This window comes from Camelus dromedarius, chromosome 4 (assembly GCF_036321535.1).
Source record: "Camelus dromedarius isolate mCamDro1 chromosome 4, mCamDro1.pat, whole genome shotgun sequence".
NCBI lineage: Eukaryota > Metazoa > Chordata > Mammalia > Artiodactyla > Camelidae > Camelus > Camelus dromedarius.
In genome coordinates, this window is record NC_087439.1 from 42,254,614 (window position 1) to 42,275,179 (window position 20,566).

The 20,566-nt window shown below is 36.7% G+C and overlaps 1 protein-coding gene across 3 annotated transcripts in view; it reads right to left on the reverse strand.

Moving 5' to 3' along the window:
- SCN9A (sodium voltage-gated channel alpha subunit 9) overlaps positions 1-20,566 on the reverse strand; it is a 122,454-nt gene that overhangs the window by 63,257 nt on the left and 38,631 nt on the right. For 2 of the 3 annotated variants that reach the window (XM_031451584.2, XM_031451583.2), the window contains exons 1-6: positions 10,243-10,459; positions 9,559-9,687; positions 8,037-8,128; positions 6,850-7,059; positions 2,341-2,404; positions 949-1,090 (exon numbers count right to left, since the gene is read on the reverse strand). In XM_031451584.2, the coding sequence (XP_031307444.1) occupies positions 949-1,090; positions 2,341-2,404; positions 6,850-7,059; positions 8,037-8,128; positions 9,559-9,687; positions 10,243-10,322 (717 nt within the window). In that variant the 5' untranslated portion in view covers positions 10,323-10,459. Of the gene's footprint in view, positions 1-948; positions 1,091-2,340; positions 2,405-6,849; positions 7,060-8,036; positions 8,129-9,558; positions 9,688-10,242; positions 10,460-10,683; positions 10,803-13,488; positions 13,796-20,566 lie in introns of those variants that run through there. The other variant, XM_064484879.1, reaches the window with a different exon arrangement.

Here is a 20,566-nt window from a genome sequence, read left to right on the forward strand (position 1 = left end):
TTCTTATACTAGTTTGCTCAGGCTGCCAAACAAAATGCTATAAATCGGGTAGCTTAAACAACCGAAGTTCATTTTCCCACAGCCCTAGAGGAAGGAAGTACAAGATCAAAACGCTGGCTTCTCCTGAGGCCCCTCCCTTGGCTTGGGCACAGCCGCCTTCTCACTGAGTCCTCACTTGGCCTTTTGCGTGTGTACCTCTGATGTCTCTCTCACTCCTGTCTTAATGTTTCCTCCTTAAAAGGACGTCAGGTTGGATGAGCACCCACTCTAACGGCCCCATTTAACCTCTTTAAAGGCCCTCACTCCAAATACAGTCATTCTAAGGCACTGGGAGCTAAAGACTTCAACATACAAATTTCGGGGGATATAATTCAGTCCAGAACAACCGTACATGGGAGTTCACAAAATAAAGCCTGGTGAGCATGGGAGAGCCTGGTGTCTGGGGCACTGCACGCAGGGAGGCATGTGTGGAAAGCACAGCACGTGTAGGAGTGATGCACGAGAACATCACAGTACATTTCTTGCTATTTACCTAGGACCCCATGGGATGCTATACTCAGAAGCAGGGAGAGAGATCTCGAGTCAAAAAGCCCAGAAAAGATAAGAAAACCATTTATGATTTAAGAACTGTCCACTCTATAGTGCTGGAAGTAGAATGTGTCTGATTTTAGCACTGAGACTACAGAGTTTTCTCCCTTCTAAACTGAATAAACCATATCATATACAAGGCTGGTAAGGAACACACATCAGATTTGTTTTGTTTTATTTTGTTTTACTTTTTGGGTAGGAGAGGTCAGTAGGTAGGTTTGTTTATCTATTTATTTATTTTTAATGCAGGCACTGGGGATTGAACTCATGACCTCGTGCACGCTAAGCAGGCACTCTACCCTCCCCTCCACATAAGATTTTTATGCAATGAATGCAACAGATGTTTCTCCTGGCACTCACCTGTTGGTAAAGGTTTTCCCAGTAATCCTGGGTCATGAGCCGAAACAAGGCTAAGAAGGCCCAACTGAAGGTGTCGAAGCTCGTGTAGCCATAGTCAGGGTTCCTGCCAATCTTCATGCAGGTGTACCCTTCTGGACATTGACTATGTGAGGAAAAGGATATCACAAGTCAGAGTGTCTTCAGGATGAAAGCTAAAGAGTACTACAGAGAAGTGAGAAACTCCACGTTCCCCTGCCTAGAGGGACAATATTGAACAATGATTAAGAACACATTATTTGTAGTCAGGAAGAATTGGGTTTGAATCCCATCCCAATTTTTTTTACTAGGTGTTGACTTTGTCAAATTACTTAAATTCTCCAAGGCCCAGTTCCTTCTTTCTGTGAGGTAAGATAATAATACCTACCACAAAAGGTTAAGATTGTTACTAAGTTTAAAGAAGATAATGTATGCAAATTACCTAGCCTAGTTCCTGCACATAGAAAGCATTCAATATATGGCAGCTGCTGTTAGTATCATCATCACCATCGAAACTTGGCAACTTTCACCAGATGTCATACAACAGTTCTTGTACCCATAAAGATTGCTATATAGGCCTCGAATAAAACTGTGCCTCCCCAAATTATTCTTGGAGTAAATTAGAATTGAGAACAGCCAATATACAGCAATTGTGTAAGTTCATAAAGATTTATAAAGATTTTTTTCCTTTTCAAAATTGGTGGATTGGTATCCATGATACCAAATAAAAATGGTGTTTTAGGTGTCTTTGGGAGCAGCAACCTTATCTTGTTTATTTTTACGTTCCCAGCATACACAGAGTCTGGTCAGGAGAGGTCTGGGCAGGGGGAGTGCAGGAAGCCCTGCAGCAGAAATAAAGTTGGTATATGGAAGAAACAGCAAAATGGGTACTTAAATAAATACGACATTCTTAAAATAGCTTTACCCAAGTCCATGGGATCATTTTATTTAGAGCGAACAAAATGTCACTGCATTCAGTTACCTATGAACCATACTTGATTGGTGAATGAGTCAAATTGGAGAATGAAAAGAAAAGTTGATTTTGTCTTTCTCCTTTCTGGAAGAAAGGCTGCAAACTAACCCACCAACTTTCGGTAGGGTTTTTAGGACATAAGTTTTTTCTGCTTTCTTAAGATGTATATATGACTTGTATCTTATTTTAATTCAAGCACTAGCTCAAAGTCTTGCTTTCAAATGTATGCATTAACCATGAACGTTTTAAAGTCTTGACTCACTGTGGGACAGAATGAGTTAAATAATGCCAAGAAATATATGAAAATAATACAGAATCAAAGATTCTTATTAGCAAATTGATTGAGTATGTTTTTCCTTTCTTTTTTCAGCCATTAAACTAAAATCAAAACAAATATTACATACCCTGAGTCTGTGCTGAAACCACAAAGGAGAGCATCTTTGGATCCCTCCAAGTAATAAAAATATTCTGTTCAGGAAGAAAGTCGACAATATAACATTATGGAGAGAAGCTTTAAGAATGATACAGCAGGTAAGTTAATTAATATAGACATCTCACACACATTCGGGCCTGGTTCCAGGCAACAGGCATTCATTTAGTGTATTCTCATATATTCTCCCTCAAACATTACTGACAACCTCTGATGGGCCAAGCAGTGACTATAATGACAAACATGATAAACAAGATAATTAGTTTTATTGCTCGTTCTTTGTGTTTAGGTAAGGGTAGAGGTTGGGGATAGAGAAAGACACTTAATAAGTAAGTAAGTAAATATACGAGGTATTTTCACATAGTGATAAATGTCCTAAGGAAAATAAATTAAGACAATGTGATAAAATGTGGTCAAAGTCTTCCTAGAGAGATGACATTTGAACTGGAACCTAAATGCTACAAAGAAGCCAGCCATTCAAAGACCCTGGTGAAGAGACATCCTGGCAGGGTGAAGAGCAAGAACAGAAGCCCTGAGGTAGACATGAAGTTGGTGTGTGGAAGAAACAGCAAAATGGCCAGCCCAGCCACAGCGCGGTGAGTGGGGCAGACTGTGGCGGCAGAGGTCAGCAGGGGCCGTCAGCGTCAGTGAGGCTTTGCACGCCATGGCAAGGAGTCTGGTATGATAAGAAGTAACAGAAGTAGGAAGTAAGAGATGAGACGATTTTTTTAAATGTTGCTGTGGCTGCTTCGTGGACTATGGACTGCAGGAGGGCAAGTGTGGAAGCAGGGGTTGGGTTAAGTGACGACAGTGAGGTGATTGTGGCTACAGTTCAGGTAGGAGCCCTGGACACGTAGAGAAAGGGATGAAATAAAGGGGGCAGGACTGGCTGGATGGAGTGCGTGGGGGTGGTGGAAGAGAGAGGACACGAGGGTGGATCAGCTGGTCAGAGAGTGTTGCCAGTTACTGACATGAGGGAGACTGGGGCAAGATATGGCCTGAAGGAAAACCAGGAGCTCTGTGTTAGCTGCGTTTAGTGTGAGGTGATTATTAGGCATTAAACTCTTATTTGTGGAGTAAATAATTGGGTGGCTATGAGTCCTGAGGTCAGTGAAGGTATCAAGGGTGCAGATACAGAGATGGGAGTCGTCATCAAGCCACGGGACCTGTTGAGTTGAGCCAGAGAGGAAGTGTGGCTGGGGAAGGAGAGGGTGGGGAGAAAAAGAGAAGGAAAAGAGCCCCAGCTAAGCCCCAAGTTCTCCAGAAGAGGTGGAGTCAGCAAGACAACACTACAAATGAAGGACATTAATTTCCTGGAATTCCCTCACTGTTTATTCACCAGTCAATATCTACTTAGGACTTACCAAGTTCTGGATGTTGAGGATATGGAACTGAAATAAAATGCACATTTCCCCTTTCATGGTACCCTCTGTGCCCATTTTCAGGTGTAAAAAAACTCATAATCTCTTCCTTTGTTCACTATAATGGCATATTCTTAATACAAGGGACTGATCCAAATGTGCAGAGTAATGGTATACAGGACTAAAAATTTTTTTTTAAAAAAATAGGGGCCCAACTTCCTAACTGGCTAAGGTCAAAAAAAATAAAGATGTGATCCTTAGGAGGCTCCTAGAGTAACAGCAGAACAGAAACTCTGACATCAGATGTGCTTAGATTTAAATAATGTTTCTACCCCTTCCTATGTAGGTGCATTATTTTACCACTTTAAGACTTAGCTACTGCATCCATAAAATGTGGATAAGAACACCTATTCTTAAAGTAGAGTTGTTGAATGGTATTAATAGGATATTGTATATAAAACACTTAACAAAGTGACCCCCACTTTCTACACAGCTGCTCAAAGAGCAGCACCTATTATTAAACATTTTCAGGTAAGACTAACTGACTTACATGTCACTGTTTGGTCTTATGTAGAAGACGCAAGTCTTAGAAGACACATTGCCATCTATCCAGTTACTGTGGCCAGAAACCTAGAAGAGATCCTCACGCCCTCCTATCCTCTCTAAGTCATCAACAAGTTCTATAGGTGTCATCTTGAATTCACCCTTTCCTCTTCACTTTCTGCCACCACTCCAGGTCTTCTCTTGTGTGGATGACAGAAACAACATCCTAACTGGCCTTCCTTATTCCAATCTACCAGCCAGTCTTGCCCAATCAGCTCTCCATATATGCAGACAAAGTGATCAACACCACTGCATTTAAAATAAAATCCAAACTCCTTTCCATGGGCTAAAGCATCCTTGTTAATACGACCCCTGCCTTTTTCTCTTACTTTCTCTGTTGCCATTCTGCCTCTTCTCTGCTGAAGTCTAACCCAAACACTGTTTTCCCACTTTTGAAACACGTAATACTCTTGTTTCAGGGCTTTTCCACAGGCTCTTTCTTCTAACTCAAGTGGGAGCCCCACATACATACTCTCACTCCCACTGTTTTCTCTTTTCTTATTATCCTTTAGATCTCTGCTTCATTGCCACTCTGTCAGAGAGGTCTTCTCATTTAGTTGTTATCTTAGCCCCTGAGATTTATTTTCTCTGCAGAGCACTTATTATAATTCGAAATATTTTTAATTTGTCTGTTTCCCTCCCTTTGCTCCGTCCTTCCCCCTAGAAGATAAGCTCTGTGAAAACAGGGGCTGAGGCTGTCATACGCATCGCTGCAACTCCAGAAACCTGCACAATGCTTAGCTTGGGAAGCACTCAACAAACACCCGCGATAAATGAATGCCTGAATAAATACTGCGGTGAGACCGGGCTTCTATGACACAGAAAATCGGTAAGAAACTAAATTCAGATTGGACACAAACATCTTTGCTGTAAAACTATATTTCAGAAGAAAATCAAAAATAATGTACAGAATTGAGAGCATGGTGGTATAAAATTTCATCATTAGCTAATCTGTCATTCATCTGTGTAAACACAATATAAAGATATGTTGCAAAATTCAAGGGCTTTTTCTACTCCTTTTGAAAAAATTCCCTGAAGTAATTCCCAGAAGGTTAAAAACAATCATTCAGATCATGAACTCAGGAATGGGATCAAGAATCACAATAAAAGGGCTGGGAGTGATCCTAGTTTAAAAAAGCCAAGTTTAAGCATTGTAGCCTGATTCATAAATGTCAACAATTACTTATAAGATATACTACTTTTATGGCATATGAATTAAGAAATAAAATCCTTTGGAAATTGGAAATAAAACTTAAGGTCATATTAGTAAAAATCAGAAACTGAAAAAAATAAAGAAAAAAAGGAAATGAAAATATGCTAAATTCTTTATCAAATGCTGGGAGTGAAAAATGTACATTAAATATTTTACTTGAAAACCTTCAGTTTTGTTTTAAACTTCTATTTTTCTCAGTTCTTTTTTATTTATAGTCTTTTACTATATTAGCTAGTTTTTATTTGCCTTTACCTTCCCCAATGAGTAGGGAAAAAACACAGAAAGTAAAAAAAAAAATAATGTACACAACTCTTTGTTATTTAGGGAGAATCCTGACCCTTACTCCCTGATCTCCTTCCATCAAAGGCACTTACATGTCCACCCCAGCTCTGGAGCTAACTATCTATAAAGGTTTACAGGTTCACGTGGGCAACATCATACAGACACTGCAGGTGTCAGACAGAAACAACAGTCTTGCTTGATCTCATTCTCACCCAAACTCATCAGCTCTGGTGAGGGAAACTGTGTTAGTGGATAATTGTTTAGGAAACTTGCAGTTTATGCTTTCTGTAAGATATTCCAAAATCTACTTGTGAATTAAGTAGACTTCAGAGACTGAGTGTACAGACCATCTTAAATGGTACCTACAGGACTAGTTCTGATGAATTAAACTTTCATGGTCATTACCTCTATGGAGGGAAGCCATTAGAAATCACTGTAAAACTCCTCATTGGTTATAATGTAAGGATAGTGCAGATAAAGCTAAGTAAACTGTTCTGCTATACAAATCTTTAGAAATACTGAGACAGACATTTTCATATGTGATAATTAATATTATCATTATATTATGATTAACACAACTTTACAAAATTACAGTTATAAGAATAATACAAGTGTAAAAATATACTACTATATAATAATTTATACTATAAAATAAATAAGTATAAATTATGCAATAAAACCATAGTATATCATAAATATGTATCTTATGATAAAATCTAATGGTTAGTATCATTCATGCATAGCTAAATTTATTTCTTTGGAGCAAACTTATTCTTTTTTATCTTACAAAAATTGAGAATTATGGAATTATTCCATGTTTTCATTACCAGAACTGCTAGAAAGTTTAGATCCAAGGAAACATATGATCCAATAAAATATAACATGATCCAAATTTACACTGTAGAAACTTTCTATATATTTGAGTAACTTTGAAATAATTAAAATGAAAGCAACATTTCATTGCCAAAAGAGAACAATACTCTTAGCCACTTCACACTACTGACAACTACAGAGGCATTCTTACTGCTACGGTCTTCTTCGTCGAGGGAATCCAACATGCTTTCTATTGTTTCGTTATTTTCAAATGGAGTCCACACACACTTATGCTTCAGGTTGCCCATGAAGAGCTGCAGCCCAATCAGAGCAAACACGCTCAGACAGAACACAGTCAGGATCATGACATCCGAGAGCTTCTTCACTGACTGGATCAGGGCCCCCACGATGGTCTTCAGGCCTGAAGACAGGGGGGAAAAGATGCTCAAAATGAAATAAAGACTCTGAATGAGAAATGAAAACAAAACACAGGCTTTCCGAGAAATGCATGCATTTTATCAAATCAATGATAACCTAGTTCAAAAACAGCCTACCAGCTCAAAAGGGTGGATTTGCTCATCTATTTTGTTTCTTTGTATATTACAGCAAATGACTGAACACTGTAAAATATTTCCAAAGAATAACCAACCTGTCAAAATGAATAGTTAGCTCAAACCATGCCCACACTCACTTGTAAAAATAATTTTTTAGAAGTGCCAATTCAGTGAATGGTTGTCAAACAAACCATCTCTTTATAGAATGACACCAAAACAGAAAAGAGGCTGACTTGGAGCAGATAGTGACAACTTACTAATTTTCAGTTAAGAAATGGTTTGTTGAGGAAAGAAAAAACATAACGTCATGCAATCCCCCCATGCTGATTATTTTGTAGCTTTTTTCTCAATTATATGGAAAGCAATTAAAACAAATTGAAATTTTCATTCCTGGATAAGCAAAATGGAAAATGAACTGTTAGACAGGAGGGAAAATTTCAAGTTGAGATGTGAACCAAATGTCCATCTTTATCCTCTTAAACCCATGCAATTGATTAAACTCAAAGGCTGACTTTTAATAATTATTGTGAAAAATACAAGGGATCAAATTTAATTAAGATTGCATAAAAGAAAGTTTTTCTTGTCTTTCCTCAAGACATCAAAGTCAGCCCCGGTGTTTAACCCCACTCTCACCTGGAATGACTGAAATTGTTTTCAAAGCTCGGAGAACTCTGAACGTTCTCAACGCTGAGACATTGCCCAGGTCCACAAACTCTGTCACATATCTGTAATAGGGGGGTTTATACACAAACACGGTGACAACACACACACAAACGAACAAAGAACAACTCCCAGATAGTTGGAGTTACGAGTGGCCTAATGCTTCACACCAATTACTTCTTACCTGGGATTACAGAAATAGTTTTCAAAGCTCTCAACACTCTGAAAGTTCGAAGAGCTGAAACATTGCCTAGGTTTACAAATTCTGTTAAATACCTGTAGAATTAAATCAGAGTTATTCAGAATTTAGACAGAGTCTATGATACTTACCTGTGCCTTTAGTCAAGGTATTTCCTATGTTTGGAACTTCTTATTCAAATTTATAGTTCTGCAAGTCTTTTGTTTCTATCATTACTAATTTAATTTGATTTGATTTGAGTCATTTGATGTGAGCAAAATACAATATTATGAAAATGGTTTCATACATTTAAATGCCTAAATAACTAAGCGTTTAATTACTAGGCTTCAACATTATGTAATGTAGATATCTGATATTCTATAAAACATCAGCAGCAAACCTTGACAACTGTATGCTAATTAAAAGAAGCCAGACACAAAAGGCCACATTTTATATGATTCCATCCATATGAAATGTCTAGAATAGGCAAATCCATAGAGACAGAACATAGAGTGGTTCCCAGGGACTTAGGGGAGAAGGGAGTGGAAGTGACTGATTTCTGGGGTGATGAAAATAGTCTAGCATTAGAAAGTGGTGATGATTGCACGATTTTGTGAACATACTAAAAAACATTCGATTTCATACTTTAAAAAAGTAAATTTTATGGTATGTAAATTATACTCAATAAAAAAGGAGACCCCTGAGAAGATGCAGCCTTCTTTGACTCAGTGTTTCTTATCAGCAGGTGGTGGGTGGAACTACAGCGGTTCTAGGTGACCACAAAGAACGCCAGCCTGATGGACAAGGAGATGGGGCAGGGTGTGCAGGAACTGGAGACTAGGGGTCCTAAGACCCTCCTATATTGTCTAAATTCCTCCAATGAACATGTATTACTTTTACAATTCAAAATGAGAGAGGGAAAAATATTGTATCCAGGTTTGAGATTTAAAACATAAGGAAATGTTTCTGACAATACACTTAGGAAAAAGTAGCAATGTGAATAAATTAAATTACACCTTAATGTGATATTTTTCACTTGAAAATAAACTGTGGATGCATATGTAATACATACATAATGCATTAATGTTAGGTTTAGTATGAGGTGGCAGCCCTCATAAAAAGATTTACTTACATATTTTAATATACGTATTAGCTAATAATTCAGTTAATAAAAAGAGTACCATACTTATAATAAGGCCTGAGTTTTTCTGTGTTTCTTACAGGTTTTATCAGTTTTTGCATAAGAACCTGGAAAAAGTGTGAACCTAACTGGTATCGCATATACTATCCATTCAACTGCTGAGCATGGAGGAAGATCATCTATTTTAATGATCTCATAGACTTTTGAGTGGGAAATGCTCTTTCTGAAAAAAATCAGTATGTTTTGATGACTAGCTTTCATACAGTATGCTTTAAATGTAACCATTATATTCAGGAAAAGTCAAGCCCCGAAGGTTTGTCCTTACTGAATACTGTGCAGTCTGAGATTTTCATGAGTTTGGCATTTCAAAAAACTGAAAGTACTTACGCAAAAACAATGACGACAAAATCAAGCCAGTTCCACGGGTCACGAAGGAAAGTGAATTCTCCTACACAGAAGCCTCTTGCAAGGATTTTTACAAGTGATTCAAAAGTATATATTCCAGTAAAAGTGTACCTAGACACAAGAATCCATTGGGATATTAAGTGTGAAAAGAATATAGTACCATGTGAATCTTTATAATCATTTTTCTTTTGTTCAACCAAAGAAGGCATCTATTGGAGGGTGGCTGTTGGTTTCTGGACCCATTCTAACTATTAGAATAAACTACAGTAAAGGCCTTTCCAGAAAAATCGTAAAATGTATATATCAGAAACACTCCTAGAAGGTAGAGGTATTTAAAAATTACTAAGAATACAGGTATTAGATCTGTCTAGAAAATTTTTACATTGTTCTTAGCAAAAATACACAAGGACAAGAGATAGGTGACTTGTTTAAGAACAAGGCAGGTTATCTGATAAGGTCATTTTTCTAGAAGTATGTATTATTCTATTCTAGGCTTAACAGGTTAATATTGTAGAGAAGAAAAAAATAATTGAAAGAAAAGCAACTACACAACATGGGAAGATAAACACTGTAATTTTTATAGGTGCAATTACGTCCTGGTATGAAAAGGAAAGTATAGAAATGACCATGCTAAGACTATATTAAAATGTACTGATCCCCACTTACTCTACATTCTTGGTCCAATCTGGAGGGCTACTCAAGGTCATAAATATGCAGTTTGTCAGAATAGTGCACATGATTAGCATGCTGAATAAGGTAGCTTAGAATCAAGGAATATGATAAAAGACCACAGTAGGGACTTTAAATATTTGATAAAGACATGTGTTGAAACGTTAACAATTTTTCCTTAGAAAATGATCCTACATGAGTCTATTGGCTTTAAAAAAAAAAATCTCTTTGAACAAGCAAGTGATAGATAAAAGTAATTTATCTTAAAATGCTAAAATTGCCATTCTCCCAATCTACTCAGATATCTACACCAAATTATATTGAAATTGACAAACTAGAGTCTTTTCAGGTATGAAAGGACTAAAATCTATATTTAAATAAAATAGCAAAAACTACATTTTAAAGAACCATTGCAAGTAAGCATTTTAAAAAGGATATGAGTGTACTAAAATCTTAATCGATATTCTTCTCAGAGGATTGAAAGGAGAGAGCAGGTACAAAGCAGGTGCAGCATTGAAACGGAAGATTGCTTTCCCCTTGTTCAATACTATGAAAGTCTGAGGAGCAAAGAGAAAACAATATGAAACTGAGAATCGGAAAGTTCAGTCTGGTACATGAACATCTGCAGTTCACCCCTCCATGTGCTAGTGTCACAGTAAAGAAACACTGCCATCAGACTCCAACAACATGGTTCCAGGGCCACTGTTGCACTATATACATCCTGTTGGCCAATGAACTCCAGGTCCACTGTCCATTTCTTCCCAGTAAAGTAAGAAGTTAGCCATTTATGAACATGTATTGTTCAGAGCTTTCAAAATACAATGTCTTCCCTTTTTCATATCCCGTCAGCACCCAAATCAGTAACAATAACTTGCAGCCATTGAAATTAGTTCAAAATACAACTTCTTTTGTTCATGACACGGCATTTTATACAAACCAAATAGAAACTATCCCTGATTTTTATCATATCACTTTGAGAATTTTAATACCTGTTGATTATTGTCATGGTTAGTAGCAACTGTTACAAAACATGAGTTCTTTCAAAAAATATTTTCATAAACTTAAGGAACATTAGAGTTGAAAGAATCCCACTACTCAGTTCGATTTTCTGGGTCAGGAAGTCTCCCTGAGTATTCTGACAGGAAAATCGAACTGAGATAACATGAGAATCATATTACCGCCTCAACTTGGCGAGACCAAGTTACTATGTACTTGAAATTTTTAAAAAAGAATGATTTTGATATTTTTAAATTTAAATTTCCAATTTTTGTTTGCATTAAAAAATTTTTTTAGAGAAAAAAGATGTTAACAGTGGCAGAAACTGGGTAAAGAGTATATGGGGGTTCTCTGCGCTATCTTTGAAAATTGTACATCTAAAAGTATTCCAAAATTTTAAGGGGGGAGGGTATAGCTCAGTAGTAGAGTGCGTGCTTAGCATGGACGAAGTCCTGGGTTCAATCCCCAGTACCTGTATTAAAAATAAATAAGTAAATAAATAAAAGTATTCCCAAAATTTTTTTAAACTCATTAAAAAATCTTTTTTAGGAATGTCTGGGTCTATACATACCCAGGAGAGTTAATTATAAGGTAGGAAAAATTGGTATGGCTATGAAATTCTATGTATCAGAACGAGTCTCTTTTGCAAATTCTAAAATCCTACTAGCAAATGCATACATGTCAAGGTCTGAATAAATTATTTCAATATTGCTCACTTATTTAATAATTTATTGAACATAAAATTAGAGAATTATGGTACTTAGAGCATACAAGCTTAGGAGTTGAGAGATATGATTCTAAATATCAGATCTACTATTTCACAACTTGAGAGAGCTGGTACATTGTAAATTCTTTATAAATGGTGGGAGCAGCTGCTGATATTATAGATAACATAAAAGGTACCAAGGATATGAAGATAAAAAACAATGTACCCGTCCTCTTATTACTAGAGGATGACTGGTAATTTATTTTTTCTTAAAGACATAAACTTTCACTTGTAATAAAGGCACTGCATAAAACTATTCAAAAGCACATACATATTCATCACATAAAAATGAAGCCCTAATTTCTCAGAAATGACTGTAACCCCCCCTCTCATTTTCTCAGTAGAATAACCTTTACAGTTATTGTTTCAAACTTTCTCCCATTTTCTTAATGCAGTCAACACTTTCTCAGATCTGCTGCTCTCAAGACTGACGCCCAGAAGACAATTTCCACTCTTGTAGTATGGAAAGTATTGACACCATTTAACATGTATTTCCTCAGATGTTTCTACATTTACTTCAACAAATCAGGACTCAAATTCATCCTCCTATTTTCACCTAAGTCTCACACAGTAAGGCTTCTCCCCACATTTCTAATGTAAATACAACCTAACCTGTAGCTTATACCTTGTCTGTTAACATCAGCAACTAGCTACATTACTCAGCCCTCTGTATTTTTCTGAGATTGAGAAACATTTTTCTCCACTTTCCAATGTGCTAATTATACCCTACGTTTGAAGAGTTTTTAATTTATTCGTTGCCTCAAGTGACCATCTTTCCGGTGGAAATTTTGTAAATTTCTCAGCATGCGTGGACTGCCACCGCTTGCTCTTTTTATCTACTATCCACCACTATCTTGCTTTCATTTCCATCACCTAACACCAACCGCTTGCAAAAAGTCACCAACCCATCCTCCTTATTCATTCTTACAGCCTTTCTCTAGCCTCAACTTCCCAGGTAATTTTATGAGATACTTTCTTCCCCTTTCTTTTTGAATAACAGGAAATTTTCTGATTTATGTCCCACGTCTCTGACCATCTCAGACTCTTCCTACTCTCCAACACCCTAAATGAAGTGGCTCTCTAAACCCATTATTGGTTGAGTGATTTCGTATAATCCCATGGATTCAGCTGTCACCTCCAAGGCAAAAGCACTCTGGACATATCCCAAGGTCTCATTTCTCAAACTGACAGTTATTTTCTTCCCACCAGTATGCATTTTTATGTCATCTCCAAAAAGGCAGAACACTATACTGAACACTATTAAATTAAGAAAATCAGACTAGAATGCCAGTGACAGAACCAGCTTTGAAGAAAAATGAGAAAAAAAATACACCTTTTGAAATATCCTACGCAGGTATTTAACTAAACATTTCTGTCATGATGTGGTTTTTCACTGACTTCCACTTAATCTCAATTTACGGTATCTTTCTCTACATAAGAGGCAAACACAGAGCGAACCATTGTAGGCACAATAAACTCACTTTCTTGTCTGCGTAGTAGGGGTCCAGGTCCTCCAGGGGCTCCGACACCATGCCCGGAGGGATGTCCCCGTAGATGAAGGGCAGCTGTTTGCCGGCTTCCAAGTCACTGCTTGGCTTTGGACCTTCTTCATCGTCGTCTTTCTTTTCTTCTTTGGGTTCCTTTGTTTTTCCTTCAGCAATACGTTGCTCAATGAGGGCAAGAGATTGTTTTGTGAAGTAGACAAAGCTCTGAGGTCCTGGGGGAGGCAACATTGCCATCTTTTCATCCTGTATATTTTCTTTCCCCCTTCAGCTCCTTACATGAGGCCTAAATAGAAACAAAGCCTTAAGTGCTTGCCAGCCAGGGATGGCACTTTCATAACAATAATAATAAAACAGATTTTAGTTTCAACTACAGGAGTTAATGTGTTCACAGAATTATCATCATGTTGAATGAACACTTATTAAATGACTATTATGCACACGATTTATTTTCCATGCTCTCTAACCATCTTTATTTAAAAATTGGAATTTAACAGATCACAGCTTATAAAGTAAAACAGTGACAACTTATTGAAAACTAGTTTAAAATTCTCTTTGCTTTTCACATGTATTCATTTTCAGTGCAATTCAATTCCACTTTCCTTGTTTAAAAATCTTTATGACTGTGCTTCCCACAGAACCTCTCCCCGGTTCTCCTCTCGCCTCTCTGGTCACCTGATCCTCTTCTGTCTTACACCTCATGACGTACTCACACCCTCTGCTTCCCTCTCAGGGAAACTCTTTTCTGTAAAGTGAGGTGGTGGAAGATTGTTTTACTCTATTTTATACATTCAGATTTTCTTACAATAAATAGATACTCCTTTTCAAGCCACAAAAAATGTATTTCTATTATGTATTAAAAACAATTTAGGAAAATGTTTTGGGAAGAAAAAAGAAGAGAAAAGAAATTTGGGGAATATTTGGGATAGATTCAATTTGAAAAGTAGGAAAAAAACAAACCACTACAATATGCATTCAAATTATGACTCCCCTAATTAACTGACATGTGTATGTGAAACATTGCAAACTACAGGAAAGAAAAATACAACACAAAAAAATCTGAGTTTCTACATATTATTATTTTGGAATGTTCTAAATAAAAGAGCATGAAAAACAATGGCTCTTATTTTAAAATTAACAGACTCATTATTTCAATGAGTCAAGGTAACTTCATAACTCTGCCATTAGGAAATAAAAAATGAGTCTTTCTGAATTAGGATTGCCTGAGAGTTGGGACACACCAACTTCCAGAATGTCAACCCACCGTGAACAGCTTGAAAGGCTGTATATTAAGTGATATCATCACACACACACAGGGAGGGTGAACTAAGAGAAGCCATGGTCTGCTCTTTTATTTTCCAATGCTACATATAAAAATTAAGCAAATCACAATAGTGACAACACAGGTTATATGGATTCAGAAAAAAGGGTTGGGAGAAGCTGAAACTAATTATTCTTTTCCAGGTTTCTCCTATTCACATGTCCAACAAAATTAACTTCAATTATGTTTAGGGCAAAATGAATGACTTTTCACCCCAGTGATTTGGACACTGTAAAAATAATCCTTACCAGAAATTTAGGTATTTTTTAAAGGTGGAAAACCAATTAAAAGACAGTAGAAAAATTATCATTTTGCAATTGTGAATTTATATAAAAATTTATAAAGCAAATTTAGCTTTTTGAAAAATGCTCCTTTTATGATATCACACAATCCAGTCTGGTTTTTGCCATGGTATGCTATCATCACATTTATTGTTCAACCTACTAACCCATCTTCGTTTTAAATGTTTTTAGCAAATACTTAACCTGTGCACGTTACTATATTAGATCTTTAGACCTGTGAGGGGAAGTAGAAAACAAAGTTTTTGTCTTTAAGGAACTTACATTCAAAAAAGAAAAAACAATCATACCAAATCACACAGCAAAAGACAAACCCGGTTTCACTGTAGTAAAGGAGAATACAATCAGCTTAAATAACTCACATCTTTTTTTCCACCCTGATGTAGAACCAGAGATAGAGATGTAGGCAGGTATCAGGAAAGAGAGTATCACAGGTATAAGAAAGTGGTGAGTTCCTCTGATATAAGTACAAAGTTTTAAACATTTCAGATATGAATTCTAGAATTCCTTTAGCAATCTCTTCAATTGTGGAGAATAAAAAGCCTCTTACAAGTAATAGATACATAGCAACATTTCATGGGAGAGAATGTGTTGAAAGCCAGGCAAGTGGCATATTTGCAAATAAGATCACATTCCTACATATGGATTCAGAGTAAACCGAAGTGTATACTTATGAGAAAGAAGAACAAAGGTCAGCCTACTCTGCTGGACACAGGCAGCAAATAGTATTGCTTTTAAACAGAATTTACTATGTGTGTGCTGGTTTGTCTTGGGTTTAAAGTATTGTACTGAGATTATTTACTACATGATTTCTATAAATTCAACACTAGTAAAAAGAGACATATATTTTGATGTAAACTAAAGTTGAGATGATTTGTTTTAAAGAATGTAGTGAAAGATGTGGTACATAATAGAATACTACTCAGCCATGAAAAAGAATGAAGTAATGCCATTTGCAGCAACATAGGTGGACCTAGAGATTACCATACTAAGTGAAGTAAGTCAGAAAGAGAAAGACAAATACCATATAGTATCACTTATATGTGGAATCTAAAAAAATGACAGAAGTGAAATTACTTACAAAACAGAAACAGACTCACAGACATAGAAAACAAACTTATGGCTATCAGGTGGGAAAGAGAGGGGTGGAGGGATAAACTGGGAGTTTGGGATTTGCAGATACTAACTACTATATATAAAACAGATAAACAGCAAGGTCCTACTGTATACCATAGGGAACTATATTCAATACTTTGTACTAGCCTATAATGAAAAAGAGTAAGAGAAGGATATATTTAATATATATATAGTATAACAGAATCACTATGCTGTACACCAGAAATTCACACATTGTAAACCAACTATACTTAAAAAAAAAATCCCCATAAAGACCTGCACATCAATGTTCACAGCTGCATTATTCATAACAGCCAAAAAGTGAAAACAACCCAAATGTCCATCAACTGATAAATGGATAAACAAAATGTGTTATAGCCACACAATGGAATATTACTTGACAATAAAAAGAAATAAAGTACAGATACATCTTACAACATGGATGACGCCTGAAAACCTTGTGAAAGACTGACCCAAAAGATCACATCTTGTATGACTCCATTTGTCTGAAATGTCCAGAATAGGTATACCCTCAGAGACAAAAAGTAGATTATTGTTGCCAGAGGCTGGGGGTGGTAATGAGGAGTGATTGCGAATGGTTATGGGGTTACTGGTTAATGGGAATGGAGTTTCTTTTAGGGGGGGTAATTAAAATGCTGTAAAATTAGATAATGTTAATGGTTGCACAACTCTGTGAATATACTAAAAACCACTAAATGCACATTTTAAAAGGGTGTCATTTTTATGGTATGTAAGTTATACCTCAATAAAACTATTATAAAAACATGCTAAAAAACTGAGACATGTGAAAATTGTCCTGAGATGAGAAAAGAAATTTAGGAAAATGAAAAACAAGCTCACATACTCAACACCAATCACTGTATTAGTCCCTCCAGGTTCAGTATAAACATGGGATTGCTTTTGGTCTAAGATTAATTCAGGAGAAGCTCAGGTTTAGTTCTAGCACTTAAAGGGCATACAGATTAGAAAACCATGGTCACAAACCAGATGACCTGATTCCAGAAGTTAGTCGCCTTTTGGTAACTGCACGACATCAATCTGAGAAACAAGGCAGTGAGTGCAGTTGCCACCTGGGCTTAGGAGAGTCCTCAACACATTTGGAAATTACACAAAGGTAAGGAAGGGTCACTTACTTCAATTGACTTTCTGTGTACACATGCCTGGTCTCTTGAGAAATTCTAACAGCCAATCTTCCTTTTTAACTGGGGTGAACAGGCATCTCCCCTTGAGAGTAGTGGTGATGAAAGTTGAGCCCTACCTCTTACTGTGGAAAACCCAGGAGAACTAGCCTTCCTTGCTACTCATTAGTATGGCGAGGCCACATCTCCTAAGCTTATCCAAATAGATTAACTTTCCCTTTACTCTGACCCTGGAATGAGTGAAGCCAAGATGAAGGAAGGTCTGCTTGGAATTCCTTTGTGCAACCATGGGAGAGTCCAACTGTGGCAGAACCGTCCAGCAGCCCTGGCCAGGTGAGTCTGCCAAACCGCCTCCAGCCCTCCCTTTGTTCTGCTCATTTCCCCCAACCAGCTCATCCAGCTTCCCAAAGCCTTCCAGTGACTGCGCGAGGACTCAGGACCTTCCAATAAATCTCTCTTTGGCTTGAGACAGCCAACGTTTATTTCTCCTGCTTTCAACCAATATTCTTGTTTAATAAGGGAAAATTACTTCTGACTCGCTGTGTGGAAACTAGGTTAGGACAAGAACAAGCTAATTTTAGACAGGGCAGTTTTGCTAAGTGATTAAAATACTTCAAAATTAAATTTTCTTTTAAAATTACATTGTTAATACATTTCAAAATAAAATCACAGTTTTTCATCCTCAGGAAAGTCTGGAACATATAGGAATATTGTGATTATGAGAAATATGAAGATTAATAATAAAATGATTAAAATAATAATCATAAGAATGCTCTATTATTTGATCTTGGCCTAAACCAGTGGTTCTCTCAACAGGGCAGTTCTCCCCTACCCACCTCTGAGGTAGGGTTGCCAGAGTTATTAGCAAATAAAAAATTACAACATTCAGTTAAATTTAAATTATTTCTAATTGCCTATGTACCTTTTGAGATAAATGAAACATATACACAGAGCATATTTATTCTAAAAACTCATTCACTGTTTATCTGAAATAAATTATCAGTATCTAAATTATATACATCTTTCCTGAAAATGTCCTTGAAGATTTGGCTTTCATTAACAGCTTCTTGTTTTGCAGAATTTTCTTATAAAATTCCTTGCAGTTAAGAGTCTATGTTCCATTTACATTGTAACAGATCTGCCTTAGTGGTTAAATCAACTTAATTCTTTGGTTCACTGAAAATTCACTAATGAGAAAACATGCTCAACGTTAGCCTTACACGCTGGGATACTGAACACTCACTGACATAACGTTAACAACTCTGAGCCTTACTTGCTATTTCTTTGAAGCACATAATACAATCTTTCATGACACAACTTGCTTTTGTATTTTTTAGGATTAAGTTGTAGCTCTTGATCTACGGCTTTTTAAAATGCTGTTCACTGATAAGTAAGAGCATTGTCGTGAATTTTATTTTCTCTTCTTGGTGCAAGATTCCAGTTATTCCCATTCTGGAAGAGTATTTAGCAATATTCATAAACAAGGATCAAATTCTTCAAGAGATAAAATCCATTTATAAATAAAATGACAACTGTTGTAATAATTATCCACTTCAGGATGGATTTCCCCCCTACTTGTTCCTAAGTAATCTTGTCCCTTTTAAAAACAGCCTTGGCATTTGAGAAATAACATTTTCATTGTTTTTTCTTTACTGCATTCAACAAGTTCTTTTAAGCAACAGAGTACTTCAATAATACTCTCTACTCCTCTTTCAAACAGTGTAATCCTATGTCTAAAGAGACATTAAAAACATTAACAGGAAATAAGCAGACTTCACTCACTTGATGGGTTATTTAAAAACTCAGCAAGAATCTGTGGGGCCTTTTCAGAATTAAAGGATGATATCAGTGCTTCAAAGAGCTGAGGATTCTCTCCACTGCATTTGTTAGAGAGCCACTAACTTTTAGAATGCAAGAGAATTGAAGAATAATGAATGCAAACAAAATTACAAAAACCCTTTCATCGTTCAGTTTGAACAGAATTCTAAAATAAGAAACAATTTCATGACAATTACTTTACTGTCGACATAAAGGACACAAGATGTCCATCAACTACAATATGGCAGAAGAGCCAACACCATCCGGAGACTCATGTTTTGCTTCAACTTTGAATAAAGAATGCACCTTTAGGCAAACATCCACCAAATTATACTTGCATTATCTCCACCAGAAGAAGTACGGTTTTCATCATGATTAACTCCTAACTCAATAAAAGGGAGGAGAGCTTGTTTTCTGGTAGAAAGGAAGAGTCTAGGGAGGCTGCCAATCAATCACCCTACAGGAATGCCTTCCATAATAAAGAATTACATGGCCCAAAATGTCAGTCTTGCTGAGTTGAGAAACCTGGGCTTAGACCACAATTTCATCTGCAAGCCTCTCTGATTTAGTTCGGGCCAGGGTGCCTAGGAACTTACTTGCTAATACGGCTCTAGTTGATTTTTATATTATCTACTTGCTGTTTACACTGTAAACACCCTGAGGGGATAATTCAGTTTTCAGTTCTCTGTCTTCTAAAGGGTATCATAGGCAGTTAATAAATCCACAGAAACTGGTCACTGTTTCAGCTACAATCTTTGCATTGTCACTAGCATGGGTCTGAGCTTTGGTGCTCCTATTATAGCGCTCTCTACAAAAAATATCTGTGCTGAGCTACAGACCCAAGACATGGACACTAATTCACTTGGGAAATATTCACTGATTATTTCCATTATTTTTTAGGAACCATGTCAAGACAGTTGGAGAAGAAGGTAGACACAATGACTGAATTAATTTATGCAGGAAAATGATCAAATCTGCATTTTGGAAAGCTCATGTCTCCCACAGTACAGAGGGTGAATTTAGAACAGAGAGATCAGCTAGCAAATGAAAGTGAAACTGTAGCGTATCGAGGTGTAGAGGTGTGGTCATATCTGAGAGATTAAAGTTAGACTTGACATCTAAATGTGGGACGTTAGGAATGAGATGAGAATCAAGGATTACTTTCAGGTATCTGACTTAGTCAACCAAATCAACGCTCTCATAATATTGTATGGTAGGAAAACTAGGCAGATGAGGCTTAACCAAGGGAGAAAAATGATGAGTTAAGTTTTGGATACAATGTATTTGAGATGCTGGGAGACAAAAAAATCTACAGGGGCAATAAATAGTTAGCTACATTGTTC